Source organism: Phallusia mammillata, chromosome 1 (assembly GCF_965637545.1).
Source record: "Phallusia mammillata chromosome 1, kaPhaMamm4.hap1.1, whole genome shotgun sequence".
Classification (NCBI taxonomy): Eukaryota; Metazoa; Chordata; class Ascidiacea; order Phlebobranchia; family Ascidiidae; genus Phallusia; species Phallusia mammillata.
This window is the reverse complement of record NC_137252.1, coordinates 22698230-22715888: the sequence shown is the minus strand read 5'-3', so window position 1 is coordinate 22715888 and position 17659 is coordinate 22698230. Positions and strand designations below refer to the sequence as shown.

Here is a 17659-nt window from a genome sequence, read left to right as displayed (position 1 = left end):
AACACACAACAATTATTGTCGGTAGTTGTTACATCACATAACATTTTCTGTAATAAAACGTAAGCTACGTTTTGTGCATAGGTACGTTCTGAAAATCAAAAAATGCGGTTATTGCGTGTTCAAATCACGTCGGGGTCACCAAGTGTAGCGAGGTGTTTATTCGAGGTACATCGTAATAGAATAACACAATGAGCGAATACGCCGCATAAGACGAGAGTCAGAGAAAGAAGGCAATCTGTCTTCTGTTTCATTTATGTTAATGACACGATGTGGGCTCACCAAACTCAACTAATGATGATAAGTGTGACAGAACACAAATTCCTACATTGCGACGACAATCATTTTTTTTTTCGGAACGGCCATTTCGGCTTATTTTCCGTCTTTTACCACTGCTTAATCGTACAGCAGAAGTGGTCGCAAACCCGTCTCCAATTGTGACCGCGGTACAACCGGAAATGTCACAAGTGTCTTTCACTTTTCAGCTCTGTCAAATCATCTGTACGTAACTGTCACAGATTTTTGTGTCATTTAACCTTTGGCCATTTATCATGTTGTCTACAAGCGCGTCAGTTCAAGTCAAGCATAGAAGTAGTATTTTAGCATAGATAACTTGAATTAAGTTATCTATGATTTTAGCATAGATAAGTGATAACTGAATTAAGTTATCTATGATTTTAGTGAAAAAATTCCACGGTTGACTGGCACCGGCAGTTTTTTCGCATGAGTAATCACATTGTAAGCGTTTTCAAGCAAATTGTATCGAAGCGTTCTTCTCCAGTCTGCTGCTGGTGGCAAGCGAATCAGCTGATCCTGTTACTTCAGGTCATTTGTTCACGTGTCAGCGTAGTAAGTGGTCGAACTATTTTGTTGTGTCTGCAACATCATGTTGTGATCAAGTGTTTTCTTTGACATTATCCAAGTTGTTTAGTTTGTTTGACGAAGTAATTAGTTTGCATTTTGAAAAGAGGTTATTTTTTTTGCAGCAACATCTAGAAAAATTACCAGTCAACTCAGATTAACTGCAAATTTGATGCTTTTCAACCGATTGTTAAAACAACTGTTGATCTGTGGGCTATAGCTATAGTTGTTTATATTGAAGACCAGCTACATTTAGTGTAACATTTTGAATTCAATTTGTCCATTTGTCGTTGGGTTGCGAATTGCGATCTCACTAGATGTTTTTCTGAGATTTACTAACTTTCCTTTGCTGGTTTTAGGGTTAATAACCATGTCTGCAAAAGCAATTTTTGAGTGCACAGCCAAAAGCATTGTTTGCAACAATCTAAATGGAGAAGGTTTGAATTGCAACACACTTAAATTTGCGACAGTGACAAACTCAACAAAGCTTGATTCATTGCCATTGGAACATCCTTGGCTTACCACAGAGGTAAACATTTTTGCGAAATGTTGTTTAGTTTACAATTTACGTGATTTGGTATTCAGGCTTCATATTTTTAATTGGGGCTTTTGACATTAACAATATGTTTACATTGCCTACCTAAAAATTAGTGAGTGCAATGATTTGCCTGACAGGAGATAATAAGCTACCTAATTGTAGAAATCAATCTTACGGAAAAGGTAAACAAATTCTGCATTGCTATTATTTATGTGTTACTACATACAGAAATTGATTGTCAAACCTGATCAACTAATCAAAAGAAGAGGAAAACTTGGTCTAATCAAGATAAACACTGACTTTGAGGGTGTCAAAGCATGGTTGAAGGAACACATGCTTAAAGAAATTTCCATTGGGGAGACAAAAGGAGTTTTGAAAAACTTTATCATTGAACCATTTGTTGCACACAAGCAGGTAAATATTGAACAAAGTGGTTTCAATAATGACTTTAGTGGCAATTGATTTATCTACAGCAAAATGAAAAGTAGCAATGCACTATATTTTTAGTGGACGATTTAAGTAATAAAATTTAGGTAATTTATAGAGTCGTACAAACCAGAAAATAGTAGTCTTCCAACCTAATCGGATCGCTAGCTATGAAAAGTTTCAGCAACATGATATTGAATGAATTTTTCTAAATACATTTTGTTTTCCTAAATTTAAGGAGGAAGATGACTGTTACTGACTAAAACATAAGTGCATTACCCATTTTAATCATACTTCGGGAAATCTGGGGACACGAGTTAGCCCTAATTGGCATTGATTTTTTGTTAATTCAATTACCTAGTTCAGGATCAATAACTTGGGATTGGACAGTCACACTGCCAAAACCTCATGGGAAACCAGCAATGTAACTGACAATGCTGTATCCCTGTGGGATTTTGTCTCCAATTTAGTTTAAACATGATACAGTGCACACTCATCAATGAAATCCATCAAGAAAATATGATTCAAATTGCAAATCATTACTTTTTCCTTTTCCTATATTTCTTGCTTGTTGTGGCAAAAAAGCCTGTAACTTAAATAAATAAATGACATAATTGTAGTGTATGATATTTTAAATGTTTTTTTTATTAAACTGACCTATATTTTTGTGGTTAGGAAGAGGAGTATTATATTTGCATTCATTCTTCACGTGATTATGACACAATTCTGTTCCACCATGAAGGGGGTGTTGACATTGGAAATGTGGATGAAAAGGCAAATAAAATAAATGTATGAAGTTTTTGTTTTACTTTACATTCAATATGTATATATATATATATATATAACAACATAAATCTTGTGTTAAACATATGCAGTAAATGCAAATTAATGCCATACAACAATGGATAACTTTTTTTTACTGAATATATATGTATGTATCATACATACATATATATTCAGTAAAAAAAAGTGTATCCATGGCATAATGTATCCATATGGTGATTTTTTGCAGATTACAATTGGTGAGAAGGTAACTCCGGAACTTGTAGCCACAAAACTTTTGGATAAAATATCAAATGAAGATCAAAGGTAAAAATGTATAAAAATACCACATGAAATTTTTATGTAAGTGCATTCAAAAGCAGAAAAAAGGTCTTTTGTTATGGTTTGTAACTTTGTAACACTTACTAAATGTTTGCAAACATTTCTTAGGTTTTCATGTATGTATGGAATATTAACTGCATATAAAGATCTTTTTTTTCCATTTTTCTTGCAGATTGCTGCAACCATTTATAGTTGGTTTATATGATGTCTATGAAAGACTGAATTTCACCTACTTTGAAATTAATCCTTTAGGTAAGTTCAAATATTTCATCTGTAACTAAATATAAGACTACAAAATAAATCAGACACAGAAAAAAGGCATGAGGTAAATATATTAAATAAATAGCCTATATCTAACAAATGTTTTAACCAAATATTTTTTCACTTGGTATTTTGAACTTCTTTTTTCTGTTTAATTTCAAATTGTATTTACTTACAGTTGTCACAGAAGGAAAGATTTACATCTTAGATCTGGCCGCTAAACTCGACCAGGCAAGTTGTATAATGTTGTGGCATAAGGGTGTGTATATTAAATTATCAAATCCAAATCTATTATTCAACATTTTGATGTTCCAGATATTTGTAGCTTATATTAAGCTATGTTTTGGGGTAAATAATGCACATAAATGGTATAAAGGAGATTTCTGGAATGCGTCTTTAGTTGATGCCCTAATTGAGCTTTAAGTCTGATAGTGAATAGTGTGAAGTCCTTTTTGGAATGACAGTTTTGGCACATGTAAAAATTTAAGCATCCACATGTTGATCATTAAACTTATTTTGGTTGAATGTTTGGCACAGTTTTTTTTTTCTGGAGAAGATTTTCACCATTCGATTATTACAACTGAGACAGCTTCCACTACAAACAGCTAGTGCATTAAAACAAAATGATTGCAAAAAAGATACATTTTTTCTAGCTTTAGAGTGGAACTAGTAAAATGCTTTAAAGTAGTTTGCAAACCTTGAATAGCCACTGCATTGTATGTTTAACTTCCAGTCTATTGTGATGAACCTATACTGGAAACTTCCTTTGTTTTGGTAAAAGCAGGTAAATTTCCTGTCGCACTGAAACCGATATTATTGTGATCGTCATGCTTGCATCTCATATCCTTTTGCAGAAACCAAAGCTACAATGGTTTGTCATGATTACTTGCAAGTATTTATAATGACAAGCATTGCAACCCTAGGGTGGTGGAAAACAAATGCTTTAAAACAGTAGAAATCGTTTCATTTTTTTGTCTTTATTATTCAGTTACCAGTTTTAATATTCAAAGGTACAAATAAATGGAATGAGGTATATATATATATATTTGCGCATATTTACCTCTTGCATAAAATGATGAATATCAATCATTATGTTTACTAATAATAGTTAATAAGTTATTGTTGACAGATTTCCAACACTGACTATTCAAAGTTGTTTTAGGTTATTGACATTACAGCATATGCTTCCAACAAAAAGCAAAAAACATTTTATTGTTTCCACAGTGTGCTGAATTTGTATGTGCTCGTGAATGGGGCGATGTAAGCTTTCCACCTCCTTTTGGCCGTGAAGCATATCCAGAAGAAGCATACATTGCTGATCTTGATGCCAAAAGTGGAGCATCTCTTAAACTCACAATACTAAATCCAAAAGGCAGAATTTGGACTATGGTGGCCGGGGGTGGAGCCTCAGTGGTGTACAGGTAAGGCTTGAACAAATATTTATCAGTCCTTGAGAAAAACTGAGTTATGGAAAATGCTGTCATGGAAAATTTATTTGAAATTCGTGACAGAAAATGTATGTGACGAAAAAATGATTTAAAAGGATATTATATAAAAAACTGGTGGCAGATTGTTAATTTTCATGATTTGTTTTTTAAACTAGCACCTTGCTAAATTGTTGCGTAGGAACCAAAATCTTGGGCTATTGAATAATATTTACAAGCACAATAAAATTTACACATGAGGAACCTTATTTTGCTGCAAATATTTTATGGCATATTCTTTGTGTATGAAACATAAAACACATTCTTAGTTCTTACAGACTTCAATATTTAATTTTCTAGTGACACAATTTGTGACCTTGGTGGCGCCAGTGAGCTTGCAAACTATGGAGAGTATAGTGGTGCTCCAAGTGAACAACAGACTTATGATTATGCTCGTACCATTCTTTCACTTATGACAAAGGAGAAACGGGAAGATGGCAAAGTTCTAATAATTGGTGGTGGAATTGCAAACTTTACAAATGTTGCAGCTACTTTTAAGGTTTGTGCATGGGGCAAAGGAACAAGTGAAATGAATTGTTTTGGGAAGCAATAAAATTCATCTTAAATAAACAAGGTTCTATTCTATTTCAATAAGATACCCATGATGCTGTAACAGCGAAATATGTATATATCTCAAATTCATAAGAATGAATGACTGAATGTGTTCGTAAATTTCAATCAATAAGCATAAGGTTTATGTTAGTCTTTATCCACCAATCAATGAGCTAGTTTAAATTATGCATTGTTGAGACCTTGAATCACTGGCGCCCACTTATGGGGAGGCGGGAAGGCGCCGCCTCCCCGGGTATCTGTGTCGCTGACTACGTCATAAACAAGTTTTGCGTTAATTTATGCACATACAGTTTTGTAGTAACTCTGTACTACTGCACAGTCAAAGACTGTCTGGATTGAACAGACAAACCTTTCTGAAAAATCAAACAACCGATATTGTTACGTCACAAACGTATACTTGAAGTGTTACATGCAGGGTTGCCATACCGTCCTTATTTCTAAGATTTGTCCTTATTTTAAAGGGCAATGTCTTAGAAAAAGTTTTTGTCCTTATTTCTAAGAACTGTCCTCGTGTTTGACAAGTCCTTATTTTGTCTTATTTTTAACAATTACAAGTCAAATCCCTGCTAAAAGTAAACCTAGACCTGGGCTGTCGTGAGATGCACTACGTGTTTTCTACGAACAAGGAGTTGAAACAGATTGTTCCTGCCAAAAAATATGACAAGAGATATGTCAAGGCTCGTATAAATGCAAAGATCTGTTCAAAAACGTTTATTTCGTTTGATATGAAAGTCCAATTGTTCGTGTGTCCATATTTCGAGTTCCATGTCGATGGCAACCCTGGTTATATGCAATGAGCCATTGGATAAAAACATGCAAGAAGTGTTTGCTAAAACTCGGTCAGCAACATCGACACAAATTGACATCGTTTACAAAGGGGGTAGCTTTTAGTTTTTTTAAGGGTGAGCCGCATAACATGAAAATGACATTAGACGACCACATAGCTTACAAGCACAAACGCAGCGCCGTTCCGCAATTGTGGTCTACAAAGCGGTTTTGTGGGACCAGCAGGAGCTACAATATTATTAAGAGATAGCGCTACTGTCGAACAATAAACTTATGTGGCATAAACCACTAACTTCTCATTTATGTCATCACAATTAACAAAGAAAGGCACCTGTATACGCACAGTAACGAAAGCATTGATACTTTAAGTCTTGTATGTGATGTTTTGGATCATTTCATTTTTTTTTATGCGTCCTGTGAAGTGTAAAACTAGGTAAACTTAAGACCACATGTTCTTGTGGGAACACTTTCGTAGCAAATTAACTTTCAACGGTTAACTTGTTGTTTTCCAAGGTATATGTTTAGAACAAATACCTTCGCGGGCTTTACTTTGGTAATTCCTCATTTAAAAAAAACTAAACTTAAATGTGTTACATGCAATTTGCTGTGTAAATAGAAAACATGGTTGAAACCAACCAAACGACCTAGAAATGTAAGAAAAGATTATTATATTGGCTTTTTAGACGCATGTGCGCCTTGTTGCGGAAAAATAAAACATGCTTTGCAATAATTTTTGCGGGGAAAGAAAAACTGTATTACTGTATAGTTGGGTCGGCATCAGCTGCTAATGTTATGTATACAAGTACAGAAACACTGCAAAGGGTGTAACTTGCGACGTTAGGTGATGTCCAGGCTGAAAATATTTTCGTCTTTACCGAGTTATAAAATTCTGCCTCCCCGCCGATTTTAGCAAGTGGGCGCCTATGCCTTGAATAATGTTGTTTTTGTATTAAAGCCTAAATTGGTTTCTACAAACTGGTCAGGTAGAAAAAATGGCATATGGTATTTGATGCAACGTTTATCAGATTGACTTGTGCTTAAATTTACCTCATAAAATTACATGTGTAATTCAGTTAAATTTTGTTGTGTTGGATCAATCCGAAATTCAAATATAGTTTTGATACAAGTTGCAAAATACACAAAACTATTAACTGCCATTGCTTTTCAGGGCATTGTTCGAGCACTGAAGCAGTTTCAAAGTCAGCTTCAGGAAACAGGGGTGTCGATTTTTGTCAGAAGGGGAGGCCCCAATTATCAAGAGGGTCTGAGGGTGATGCGCGAAGTTGGTAAGTATTTTTTCAAGCTCCAAGAAAATAATAAGTCCCACAAAAAGTATTTTTTTAACTCTATTGTATTTATCATTTTAAAGCAAGGTTGTACATTTTTGGTAACTTGTCAATGTTCTCTGAATTTCTGTTTTTTAAAATCCCTACAGATTAGCTTCCACTGATTTTATATGTGCATTTTTTGCCAAAAGTACAATGAGTTTGTGTTTATATTTTCACTAAATCCTGCATATATTCTATAATACTATACTGGCAACGAATATCAGTTTTCCTATTAATATTGTATATTAATTCCCTTTTATGTTAATGCTGAAACCTGATAATTTTGGACACCTGGTGAACCGTTAAACCTATTAGCAAATCAATAGGTGGATAACACCACTGTTGTTCTTTGCTTCATAACTTGGATTTTTTTTTTGACACGAAACAAAGTAGCTGAAATCAGGTGTTTTCTAACCCTTAGTGTACCTTGACATAGCAAATTATTCTACAACTGAATAGTTAAAGTGTACGGCAAAAAACAACAACATTAAATTAATGTTTCTGGATAAGCCAAAAGCACTATTCAAATAAACCAATGTCAGAAATAATCTTTGGTCAGAAAGTCGTAATCAAGCGTTTGAGGTTAGGTTTGTATCTTGGTCTCCTCTAGATTTCACCATATTAAAAACTTTAACTGTACTTTTGCAGGTCAGCACCTTGGGGTACCTGTGCATGTTTTTGGAACTGAAACACACATGACAGCGATTGTTGGCATGGCGATGGGAAAGACACCAGTTCCTGAACAACCCCCCAATGACCCAGGCCACACCGCAAACTTTTTACTTGGAGCCAGCAACAACACTGCAGTAAGTCGAAATGTTTTTGAATTATATTCAAACCATACAAAATGCATTTTTAACAATTAACCTAGTTGCTAATACTTTTACTTTCAAGCAACATCATGGGTTATTACAGGTACCAAATATATGTATACTTGCCTGCTTTGGTTGTTGTATGTTACATGTTGTAACAATAATCCTGGTGCAATGGCATATAATGTTTATGCAAAACTAGTGCTGCATAAACAGTTTGTTGTAAAATTTATTTCAGAATTTCTGTAAATTGTTTGTTTTTTATCAGGAAATTCTGAATTGGCTAATTGAACTGAAAAATAGTTTTTGGTAAAACATTGTCCATTTGTCAAAGTTTTTTTAAGAAGCCACACTTCTGATATAGCACTGTAGCTGTTTTACTGAACCCTAATGTTTTATGGTAGTTCATGCTGTTTATTACCCTGCAAGTTGTTGCATGTAGTTTTTCTTATTTTGTTGTTTTTGTTAAAATTTGAAATTGTTTTTAACAGGATGAGACGTCACAGGTAAATGAGATTTGGATTGGTGTGCAGTAACTTGTAATTTGCTGTGAACTGGTTTTTGTCTAATTTATGGGCACAAACACAGTTTAGATAGTATGTTATGTATAGCAGTGGTTCCCAACCTTTTTTTGTCGCGACCCAAATACTTCCCAAAATTTGGTTTATGGATTCTTGCGACCCAAAAACATACATTCTTACTATTTTGGGTTGATTTTTGTTTGTAAATCAGGAAAGCGTTTCGAAAATTTCTGAGCCAATTTGAAAAATTAAACAAATAATATTCGTTTATTTTTAACCAAGTTAAAGCTGGCTCAAAGCATTATCAGCCAGACAACGCTTAACAGTGATCTCACTTCTCGCACAAACATTATGACGTCACAAACAGAATTAACCACTACCAGGCCAAAATGTCATAAAATTATTATTGGACAACAATTTATAGCCTTGGGAATAAATAAAATAACGCTACGAAACGAAGTCAAGGAGTAGATGCTTTTATTGCAACAAAAACACGCGACCCAACAGAATTGTCAGGCGACCCAACTTTGGGTCGCGACCCATAGGTTGGGAAACACTGATGTATAGCATACACACTTGCACTTTTCCGGCAATTGTTGTGGTGTCTTGAACTGAAGATAATATGAATAAACTAACACTAACTGCACTGGCCAGTAACTTTAATCCCTACTTAATTAGTACAAGTTCAATTTGGATTTAATTTTAATTATATTTATCAATTTGATAAAACTTAAAATTGCTATAATCAACAAATTTAAGTTCTAGATCAAACAAATTGACTGCGCAAACTTAAAAAATATTAAACCTCTTTACCAGCTAAGCATCACTAATATTTACATATAAATATTTTGCTGTTTGGTGAATGATTTGTAGTGTAGTTTTGGGTGGTATAGTAGTCAATGGTGTGGATAAGAAGTTATGATATCCAAATACACTACTGTACCTTGCCTAAATTTTTTTGGGTTGCAAGCAGCTAACACCAAAATAACATAATTGTGACAGTAATCTAGAGGGTTTTTTCACTATGCAGTTGATGCTTATGAGTGTGTGTTGTTGATACTAAAATGCAAACAAAAATCCAACTGTGTTTTTGTCATAATCTTTCCTACACTTTTTCATGCATACACTTATTTTTAGAATGCCACACCCAGGACATCAAGAACAAATTCATTTGTGGATAAATCAAAGGCAAATGGAGATTCCAGTGATATTCAGTTGAAAAGAGCTGCTTTGAAAGTTGCCAACAGGCCTATGTTTTCAAGTGTGTAATTTCAGTTTAACAGAAGTTGTAATAACATTGGGACTTCATATCTTTCAGGCTTGAATACAAAAGTGTATTAGAATGATTTAACCAGAGTTATATGCTTTGTCACTTTAAACCAGGCACCCAGCATACAATTGGCTGCTGTCTGTTGGCCAATCATAAAATTGCAAGTATTAAATGTGATTTTGATGCAGACAAAACTCGTGCCATCGTGTGGGGACTTCAGTCAAGAGCTGTACAGGGAATGTTGGATTTTGACTTTGTGTGTTCCAGAAAATCTCCATCTGTTGCAGCAATGGTTTACCCATTTGTGTGAGTTGTTTAAATCGAATTTGTGTAGTTTCAATCTGTTTTGCTATCTGTTTTGTGGGGCTTGTGTCTCAATGTATTTGCAATGTAAAGGTTTTACTGCAGAATGCAGTTAAAAAGCTGACCAACAAAATTATTCGTGTTTTATTTGAAAAAAAAATCATGTACACAAAATTAATCATGTGGGTAAACTACAGTATTTGCTAAAAAAAATTATAGTTTGCGCATTGCATGCTGTAATTTCAATATCGGCACAAATAATCGGCTGCCATAACTGACAATTAAACTCTGGTTTAGTGGTGACCATAAGCAGAAATTCTACTGGGGACACAAGGAGATCTTCATCCCTGTTTACAAAAACATGAAAGACGCAATGCAACGTCACACAGATGCTGACGTAGTCATCAACTTTGCCTCCCTAAGATCTGCAGAGGAAAGCACCATAGAAGCAATGGAGTATAAACAAATCAAGACTATTGCAATCATTGCTGAAGGTATGTGTGATAGTAACATAAAAAGGTAGCTATTGATCAAAAAATATCCAGTCAGTGAAAATGATAAATTCAGATCTTTTATTTGAGTTCATTTTCCTTTTTTCAAGCTGTTTTTTTTTTCAAAAACAAATGCTATGTTTTTCTGCTTGACATGCTTTAAAAAAGGAGGAAATTAACCCAAAACAAATGCGACATAAATTTTGAAGGTCCCACCCATTTTATGCAACATGTGCAGTGTGAACATTTGAATCTGCTTGCTGGATTTGCTTGGAAGAAGATTTTTTTAGCCTTTCATCTTTCGTAGACATCGTCAAAATAAAAACGAGCAAAGACTGTTTTAAGTGTGAACATGGCTGGTTTAGGGGGTTTCAAATGAAAAAAATGGGTGATTTGATTTACACCTGGCCAAGCATACACGTTTCTGTTTAGGTATTCCTGAAACAGCTACCAAGAAACTTATTAAGTTGGCACATGAAAAAGGAGTTTCTATTATTGGACCAGCTACGGTAGGTTATCATTTATTTGTTAAAGTATAGGAAAGACCCATCTGAGTTAACATTTGGTGCGAATTTTTTATTTACAGGTTATCACATTCCTTCAGTAATTTAATACTAAACACCATTTGCTGTGCCTTGTTACTGCAGTAACCATTCTCAACAATATTCTTGAGCTTGATCTTGCATTCAGTTTCTCTGTTTTCAGGTTGGAGGTATTAAGCCTGGTTGTTTCAAAATTGGCAACACAGGAGGAATGATGGACAACATTTTGTCGTCAAAACTTTACAGACCCGGCAGTGTCGCTTATGTTTCTCGTTCTGGCGGAATGTCCAACGAGCTCAACAACATCATTTCACGCACCACTAACGGTGTTTGCGAGGGAGTGGCTATAGGAGGAGATAGGTATGGTGGCCATAAAAGGAAAAATAACGTGACTAATTTATGGTTTGGAAAACTTCGATCTATTTTTATTCCAACAATCAAAGTTCAGCACTTAAAATCGGCCCTACAGTCTTTCACGTCTGAAATTTCTATCTTTTCACTAGCACCAAAAATAGTTCCGAAAAATTTTCAAGCCCCACACCTATACTGAACCTGACTGACTTAACCTAAAAGGAAAGAGCATTTTATTAAAGGTCTAAAAAACCTCCCCTTCTGTTTGCTTTGAGCTTGACGCTCCAGTGCACACAAAAAATCGTGGAAGAAACAATGCTACATCATTTAAAAGTTTTTTCAAATAAATCAACTTTTTATTTCCATGAGTCATGCTTTTTTATCTCTACTAGTAAAGTTTGTTTTTTTGAGTTAATCAAACTCCATTTTGTTTCAGTTCCTGAAGCAAAAGTTGTTAAAAAGTTGATGTTAATTCTCATGTAAAGTAATAATAACACTAACTTATCAACGTGTGTTGAAACTTGTAGATATCCTGGAACAACATTCATGGATCATATTATGAGATACGAGAAGAATGAAGACGTCAAAATGATTGTCGTCCTGGGAGAGGCAAGTTTTTGCAAAAAAAATCCTTGTGTTTTTCGTGATTTAACAATGCAGTCTTGTCATAGGTTGGAGGAACAGAGGAATATAACATTTGCAGTGCCATCAAAAGTGGACAACTCACTAAACCTGTGGTAGCGTGGTGCATTGGTAGGTTTGTTATTAATGTGTAAAATGTTATAGGACCGGAAATCGGTGTCTGTTTATTAGGGATGAACCAAAACTACAAATGTTCTATTTAGTCGAATACGTTAATGCTCGATGCTCGGTGTATTGTGATGTCACAAACATTTTCAATTCTACGCGAGTTTGGTAGCTTCCGAGGTCCTCTCTGCACAAGCGGTGTATTAAGCTGTATTGCTGTAAAGACCCCAGAAGTTTCCGTTTTACTACCATGTAACGCATTAAAAAAGCGCATTAAAAGGTGTTTTTGTTTCTTGGACACTCCAAAACACAATTGTTTGGTACAGGTTCTTGCTCGGCTCGCCGCATCTCCGCTGTACACTGATGCACAAAAGCAAAATAAACATTCATCCCTTATAGCTTTTTGTTTCAAAAATAAATAATAATATTCCAAACTGGTTCTTTAAAAAAAGTGCTTTATGCGCTAAACTTTTTAACCGCTTTTCATGTATATAAGGAATCAATCGTTCCCCAAGTTTTGTTTAAAAAGCTCACGGTTTAATCTTGTGATTGGAAATTTTCGCAGGAACTTGTGCCACAATGTTTACATCTGAGGTGCAATTTGGCCACGCGGGGGCGTGTGCTAATCAAGCGAGCGAAACCGCTGTAGCGAAAAACAAGGCCCTGGCTGACGCAGGAGCTTTTGTACCGACAAGTTTTGACGAACTGAACACAAAAATTTGGTAACTTTTTAACTGTTATTTCGACGATTTTTTTTAATTACAGAGCAGACTCTTGTATTATTTGTGCCTGCATTTTAAGCTTGAAGCGTTGACCATGTTTACCTGCAGAAAGCTTGTTGGGAAACCGCTTTAAGATTGTGTCTGGTAACAATCCCTAATAAAACCAATACTAACAAAAATACACTGTACTGTTTTTAGAACACGATAATCTATGTACGGTTTATTGACTTTACTTAATCGTTCCACCTACGTTTAAATTGCGTTTGATATAAATAACACGGTTATGTATTTTTGCAGTGAGGTTTACAACGATTTGGTTGATCGCGGAGTGATCGTGCCCCAAGAGGAAGCTCCTCCTCCCACTGTTCCTATGGATTACAACTGGGCAAGGGTAAGATGTTTGTCTGTTTAACTGGTTTCCATAGGGAGGTTTCTTTCTGTACGGATTAATGGCTTTATTAGCAGTAGAAATTAAACCAACTGAGCCTAAATTATTTTGCCTATACTGGACATCGCTGTTTTAACTGTTGTGTGAGCAATAAAAACACAATTGGAACCGCGTTAATTCTTAAACCTCTTGTTGTTCTGACGGCGGAGAATTATTTTCATCGATTTTTCCCTAAAGCAAGCACTTTGTACCAAACTCCGAAAATTGGTTTTATTTTTTCAGGAACTTGGTCTGATACGCAAACCGGCTTCGTTTATGTCGAGTATTTCGGATGAGCGCGGACAAGAGTTACTTTATGCAGGCATGCCGATCTCACAAGTTTTCAAGGAAGAACTTGGCATTGGAGGGGTGCTGGGCCTTCTGTGGTTCCAAAAAAGGTAAATAATCTATTACAAGGTTGCGCTACATAGACAAGTGCGGTTTCCGAGCTGTTTTGATATAACGTTTATTTAAAAAACGCAGGAACCTGAAATTATCTGTTTGTTGTCACCACTATATTTGGAAACTAATGTTAAATGTACTGATTTTCATTACGCTGTTTTTATGTGCAGTGGATTTCGTGTTTGACATTACTTGTTTATTCACTTGTTGTTTTATGGCAGAATGCCTTCGTATGCTTGTAAATTCTTCGAACTATGTCTTATGATGACAGCGGATCATGGACCAGCAGTGTCAGGCAAGTTGTCTTTTGTTGTAACGTAAAAATGTTTGGGCAGTCCTGTACATTGCAGATGTTTACATCTATTCTCGAGTAATAGTTTTGTGTTCATTACGGCGCATGTTATTTAAGGCATTACATTTAAAAAAGGTTTAAAACATTTATATTTTTGTCAACAGGAGCTCACAACACAATCGTATGTGCAAGGGCTGGAAAAGACCTCATATCATGTCTTACATCTGGTCTTCTGACAATTGTAAGAATTTAAAATAACTCGAATATTTCAATCAACCCTTTTAACTTATTGTAGAAATAAACTTGATGGTAGATATTGCGATGTCAGCTATTTATTTTCAAACGGTTTGAAGGTCAATTAATCGCATCCATTTCTTTTAAGGGAGATCGTTTTGGCGGAGCGCTAGATGGCGCTGCTAAGCAGTTCAGTGAGGCTTACGACAAAGGGTTGCTTCCCAACGAGTTTGTGAACGAAATGCGAAAGAAGCATCAGTTGATAATGGGAATCGGACACAGAGTAAAATCGGTAAGTTTTTTTTGTGATTTTTTTTCTCCGAAATTTTGTTTTCCGCTTGTACCCCTCTAAAGATTCCTTGTCTGCAATAACTGAGTTGAAGTAAATAAATATTCTGAAGTAAATTAGGCAGATTTTCTACACATTCAGTAGTGTTTTTTATGTCAGTTATTTGATCAATATTTTAAACTATACAGAAAACTGATAATTTCACAAAGCAGCCTGAAGTCCCTTTTAGTGACATCATAGCTCTGAAATTGATTTTCTGGTTCTGGAATGAATTGTTTGGTTTATATCCGTATTATTTTTTCTTTTTAGATCAACAATCCCGATCAACGAGTTGTGATTCTAAAGGAATTTGTAAAAAGCAATTTTCCAAACACCCCACTGCTTGACTATGCGCTCGAAGTCGAAAAAATCACCACAGCCAAGGTAAAGCGCCGTTGCTTAATCAGAAATTCTGTCAGAATTCTACGCACTGGCTTTTAAATGTGATGGACTTATTACAAGAAAAATTCCTCCTACTTTATATTTCAACCCTTTTTACCGATTTTTAAGATTTTTGTGTGGGTAACACAATAATTTAGCTCTGTTAAAACCCTACGTTATATATATTTGATGAACGATCTACATCGCGGTTATAAAAAATTAAAACAGAATTTTTGATGTTATTTTAGAAACCCAACTTAATTTTGAACGTTGACGGTTTTATCGGTGTGGCGTTTGTGGACCTTTTGCGTGGATGTGGCTCTTTCACTGAAGAAGAGGCGAAAGAATATGTTCAAATCGGGGCACTAAACGGTGTCTTCGTGCTAGGCCGCTCCATGGGCTTCATCGGCCACTACTTGGATCAACTGCGTCTCAAACAGGGCTTATACCGCCATCCGTGGGATGATATCAGCTACGTTTTGCCAGAAACCTATTCTTCATAGATATCAAACCTAATTATTTTTACGTAACCGGTATGGTAAAAGAACCTGATTAAACTGTTTTCACAAATAAAGACAGGCAGTTTTGCTAATAGGTATTAAATTTGCCATCGTTTTGTTTTACTGTGATAAAAACCTTAACAAAAGTACATATCACTGCTGCGATCAACAGGGTCGTATGTTACACTGCTTCAAAACTGTTACTGACTGACAAAAAGATTAGATGTTTCCAAACTGTTAAAATAATCATCTTTCGACTTTGTGTTGTTGACACTATTCAAAACTCGGTACTACACGTTCCTGTTAAAAATTCTTTTTAATTTGCACTTTAACTTAACTGCTTATGTAATATATTTTAATAATTTAACATATGTGTGTAATGTTTTCGCGATCCTTGCAGTCAAAACGCTTCGAAATCTCTGGAACCTACGCTTTGTTGTTTTATACACTATGTGGATAGTAAACGGTCATTTTTTAACGTAGTAGAATGTAAATAAAAAATGAAATTTGTTATGAAAGTAAAATTTTTGTTTTACAACCAATAAGTGTGTTCTGCGTTTCTGGTATTTTGTTCACGCCGTTTTTCCAAAATTTACATGGTATCCCACAGGTATTTACTCGTATCACTCTGAAGACATGTAGTTTGCCCTCTTCGATTGCCAAATTTTAGCTTGAAGATTTTTGTTCTCCCATGTCTTTTATTTTTATGCCACCGTCAACGTTTTTTCATAATATTGTAGCTTTTGTATTTCCGTAATTGTTTACCTGTGATATACTTGTATTTAGCTGCAAAACTTCCATATTAATTCATTCTATTTATTTGTAGCCTGCGTAGAATGTAATTAGCGCTAAGGCATTGCTGGTGACCCCGCTTGTACCTAATATGCACGTATTTTTAATGCAGTTATGTCGTTGCTTGTTTACGCAGGCAATCATTCCAAATATATTTTAGAGAAAACTTTGTCCTTTGCTACCATTTTATGCCAGGCTAATACCGAGTTTCTCAATTCTGCAGCCAGCTAATTATTTATGTTTTTGAGAGTAGCCTCTGGTAGATAATGAGAAATCTGTTTTCGAAAATACGTTAAAACACTGTTTATGTCCCGAATTTGCGTCTAGTATAGGTTAGCCCAGGGGTGGGAAACCTTTTTTTGTATAAAGGCCACCAAAAGGTTTATCGACACTCGTTTAGGCCGCATAGACTATTTCCCAGGCCAAGGACAGTGGTGTTCAAACTTTTTGACTTTACAGAATGGTCGTTTTTAGTGATGTACCGAATCGGCAAAATTTCGATTCGGCCGAAACCGTATATTCGGCGGTTTTGCCGAATAAATTCGGCCGAATCAACCGAATCATTTATGACGTCACGCAAAGTCGTAACCTACACGTTTGACATGAAAACAGAAGTTTATCTACCAGGCAATTAGTGCAGAATGGTTGTGTTTCGTCCTTATTTTCGTTCTGTGGGGTTTAACATCGCCGCAAGCATGATTGCCAACCCGACAATGAATACTGATTTTTTTGTCTGCAGTGGGAAAAGTGTCAGTATGTTAAAAAATACGCGAGATAACACCTATAGGGCGTGTCAAAAATAACAGTGCACGGTCAAAATTTATTTGGAGTTTAATAAGGCCAAGTAGATGATGGGTAGATATAAATTAAAACGAATGAAAATTTGAACCGGTTTAAAAACCGCAAACCGGTTCGGACCGGATAATTTGCCCAAACCGGAACAAAACCCGAACCCGAAAATATACATTTTTAAAAACCTGAACCGAACCCGAACCCTTAAAAACAAAACCAAGTGAACCCGAACCGAACCTGAACCCATATGACAAGCGGTTCGACTCCCTGGAATAAAGATAAAAAAAATCATCGCAGATCCTTATTCCACCAACGGCCGCCTTTTTGCCTACTTGTTTTTGTTTCAAAATTACTGATTTAAAGAAATAGGTTTATTTCATATATTTATACTATC

General features: G+C 35.4%; 1 protein-coding gene across 4 annotated transcripts; it reads left to right on the top strand.

Moving 5' to 3' along the window:
- The first annotated feature begins 769 nt into the window (after positions 1–769).
- On the top strand, positions 770–16644 carry LOC145225779 (ATP-citrate synthase-like). Of its 4 annotated transcripts, XM_080092238.1 has the most exons (28): positions 770–846; positions 1218–1387; positions 1625–1810; positions 2498–2611; positions 2835–2911; positions 3099–3178; positions 3366–3418; positions 4412–4608; positions 4972–5170; positions 7199–7316; positions 8007–8164; positions 8253–8273; positions 8662–8676; positions 9829–9952; positions 10150–10267; positions 10562–10758; positions 11188–11264; positions 11461–11657; positions 12176–12257; positions 12320–12401; positions 12961–13117; positions 13415–13508; positions 13788–13942; positions 14168–14241; positions 14403–14479; positions 14621–14764; positions 15071–15184; positions 15430–16644. In XM_080092238.1, the coding sequence occupies exons 2-28, from the start codon at positions 1229–1231 to the stop codon at positions 15682–15684; spliced, it is 3324 nt and encodes a 1107-aa protein (XP_079948364.1). In that variant the 5' UTR covers positions 770–846; positions 1218–1228; the 3' UTR covers positions 15685–16644. The 4 variants fall into 4 exon arrangements, with proteins under 4 accessions (XP_079948364.1, XP_079948366.1, XP_079948365.1 ...); XM_080092240.1 differs by lacking the exon at positions 8253–8273; XM_080092239.1 differs by lacking the exon at positions 8662–8676.
- Positions 16645–17659: the final 1015 nt, after the last annotated feature.

Bases quoted from the DNA above. Each gene is read 5' to 3' on its own strand.
- LOC145225779 (XM_080092238.1), top strand. From the start codon at position 1,229: ATGTCTGCAAAAGCAATTTTTGAGTGCACAGCCAAAAGCATTGTTTGC. The intron at 2,612-2,834 runs GTATGAAGTTTT...GATTTTTTGCAG, and splicing joins AAAAGGCAAATAAAATAAAT to ATTACAATTGGTGAGAAGGT. The intron at 10,268-10,561 runs GTGAGTTGTTTA...ACTCTGGTTTAG, and splicing joins GCAATGGTTTACCCATTTGT to TGGTGACCATAAGCAGAAAT.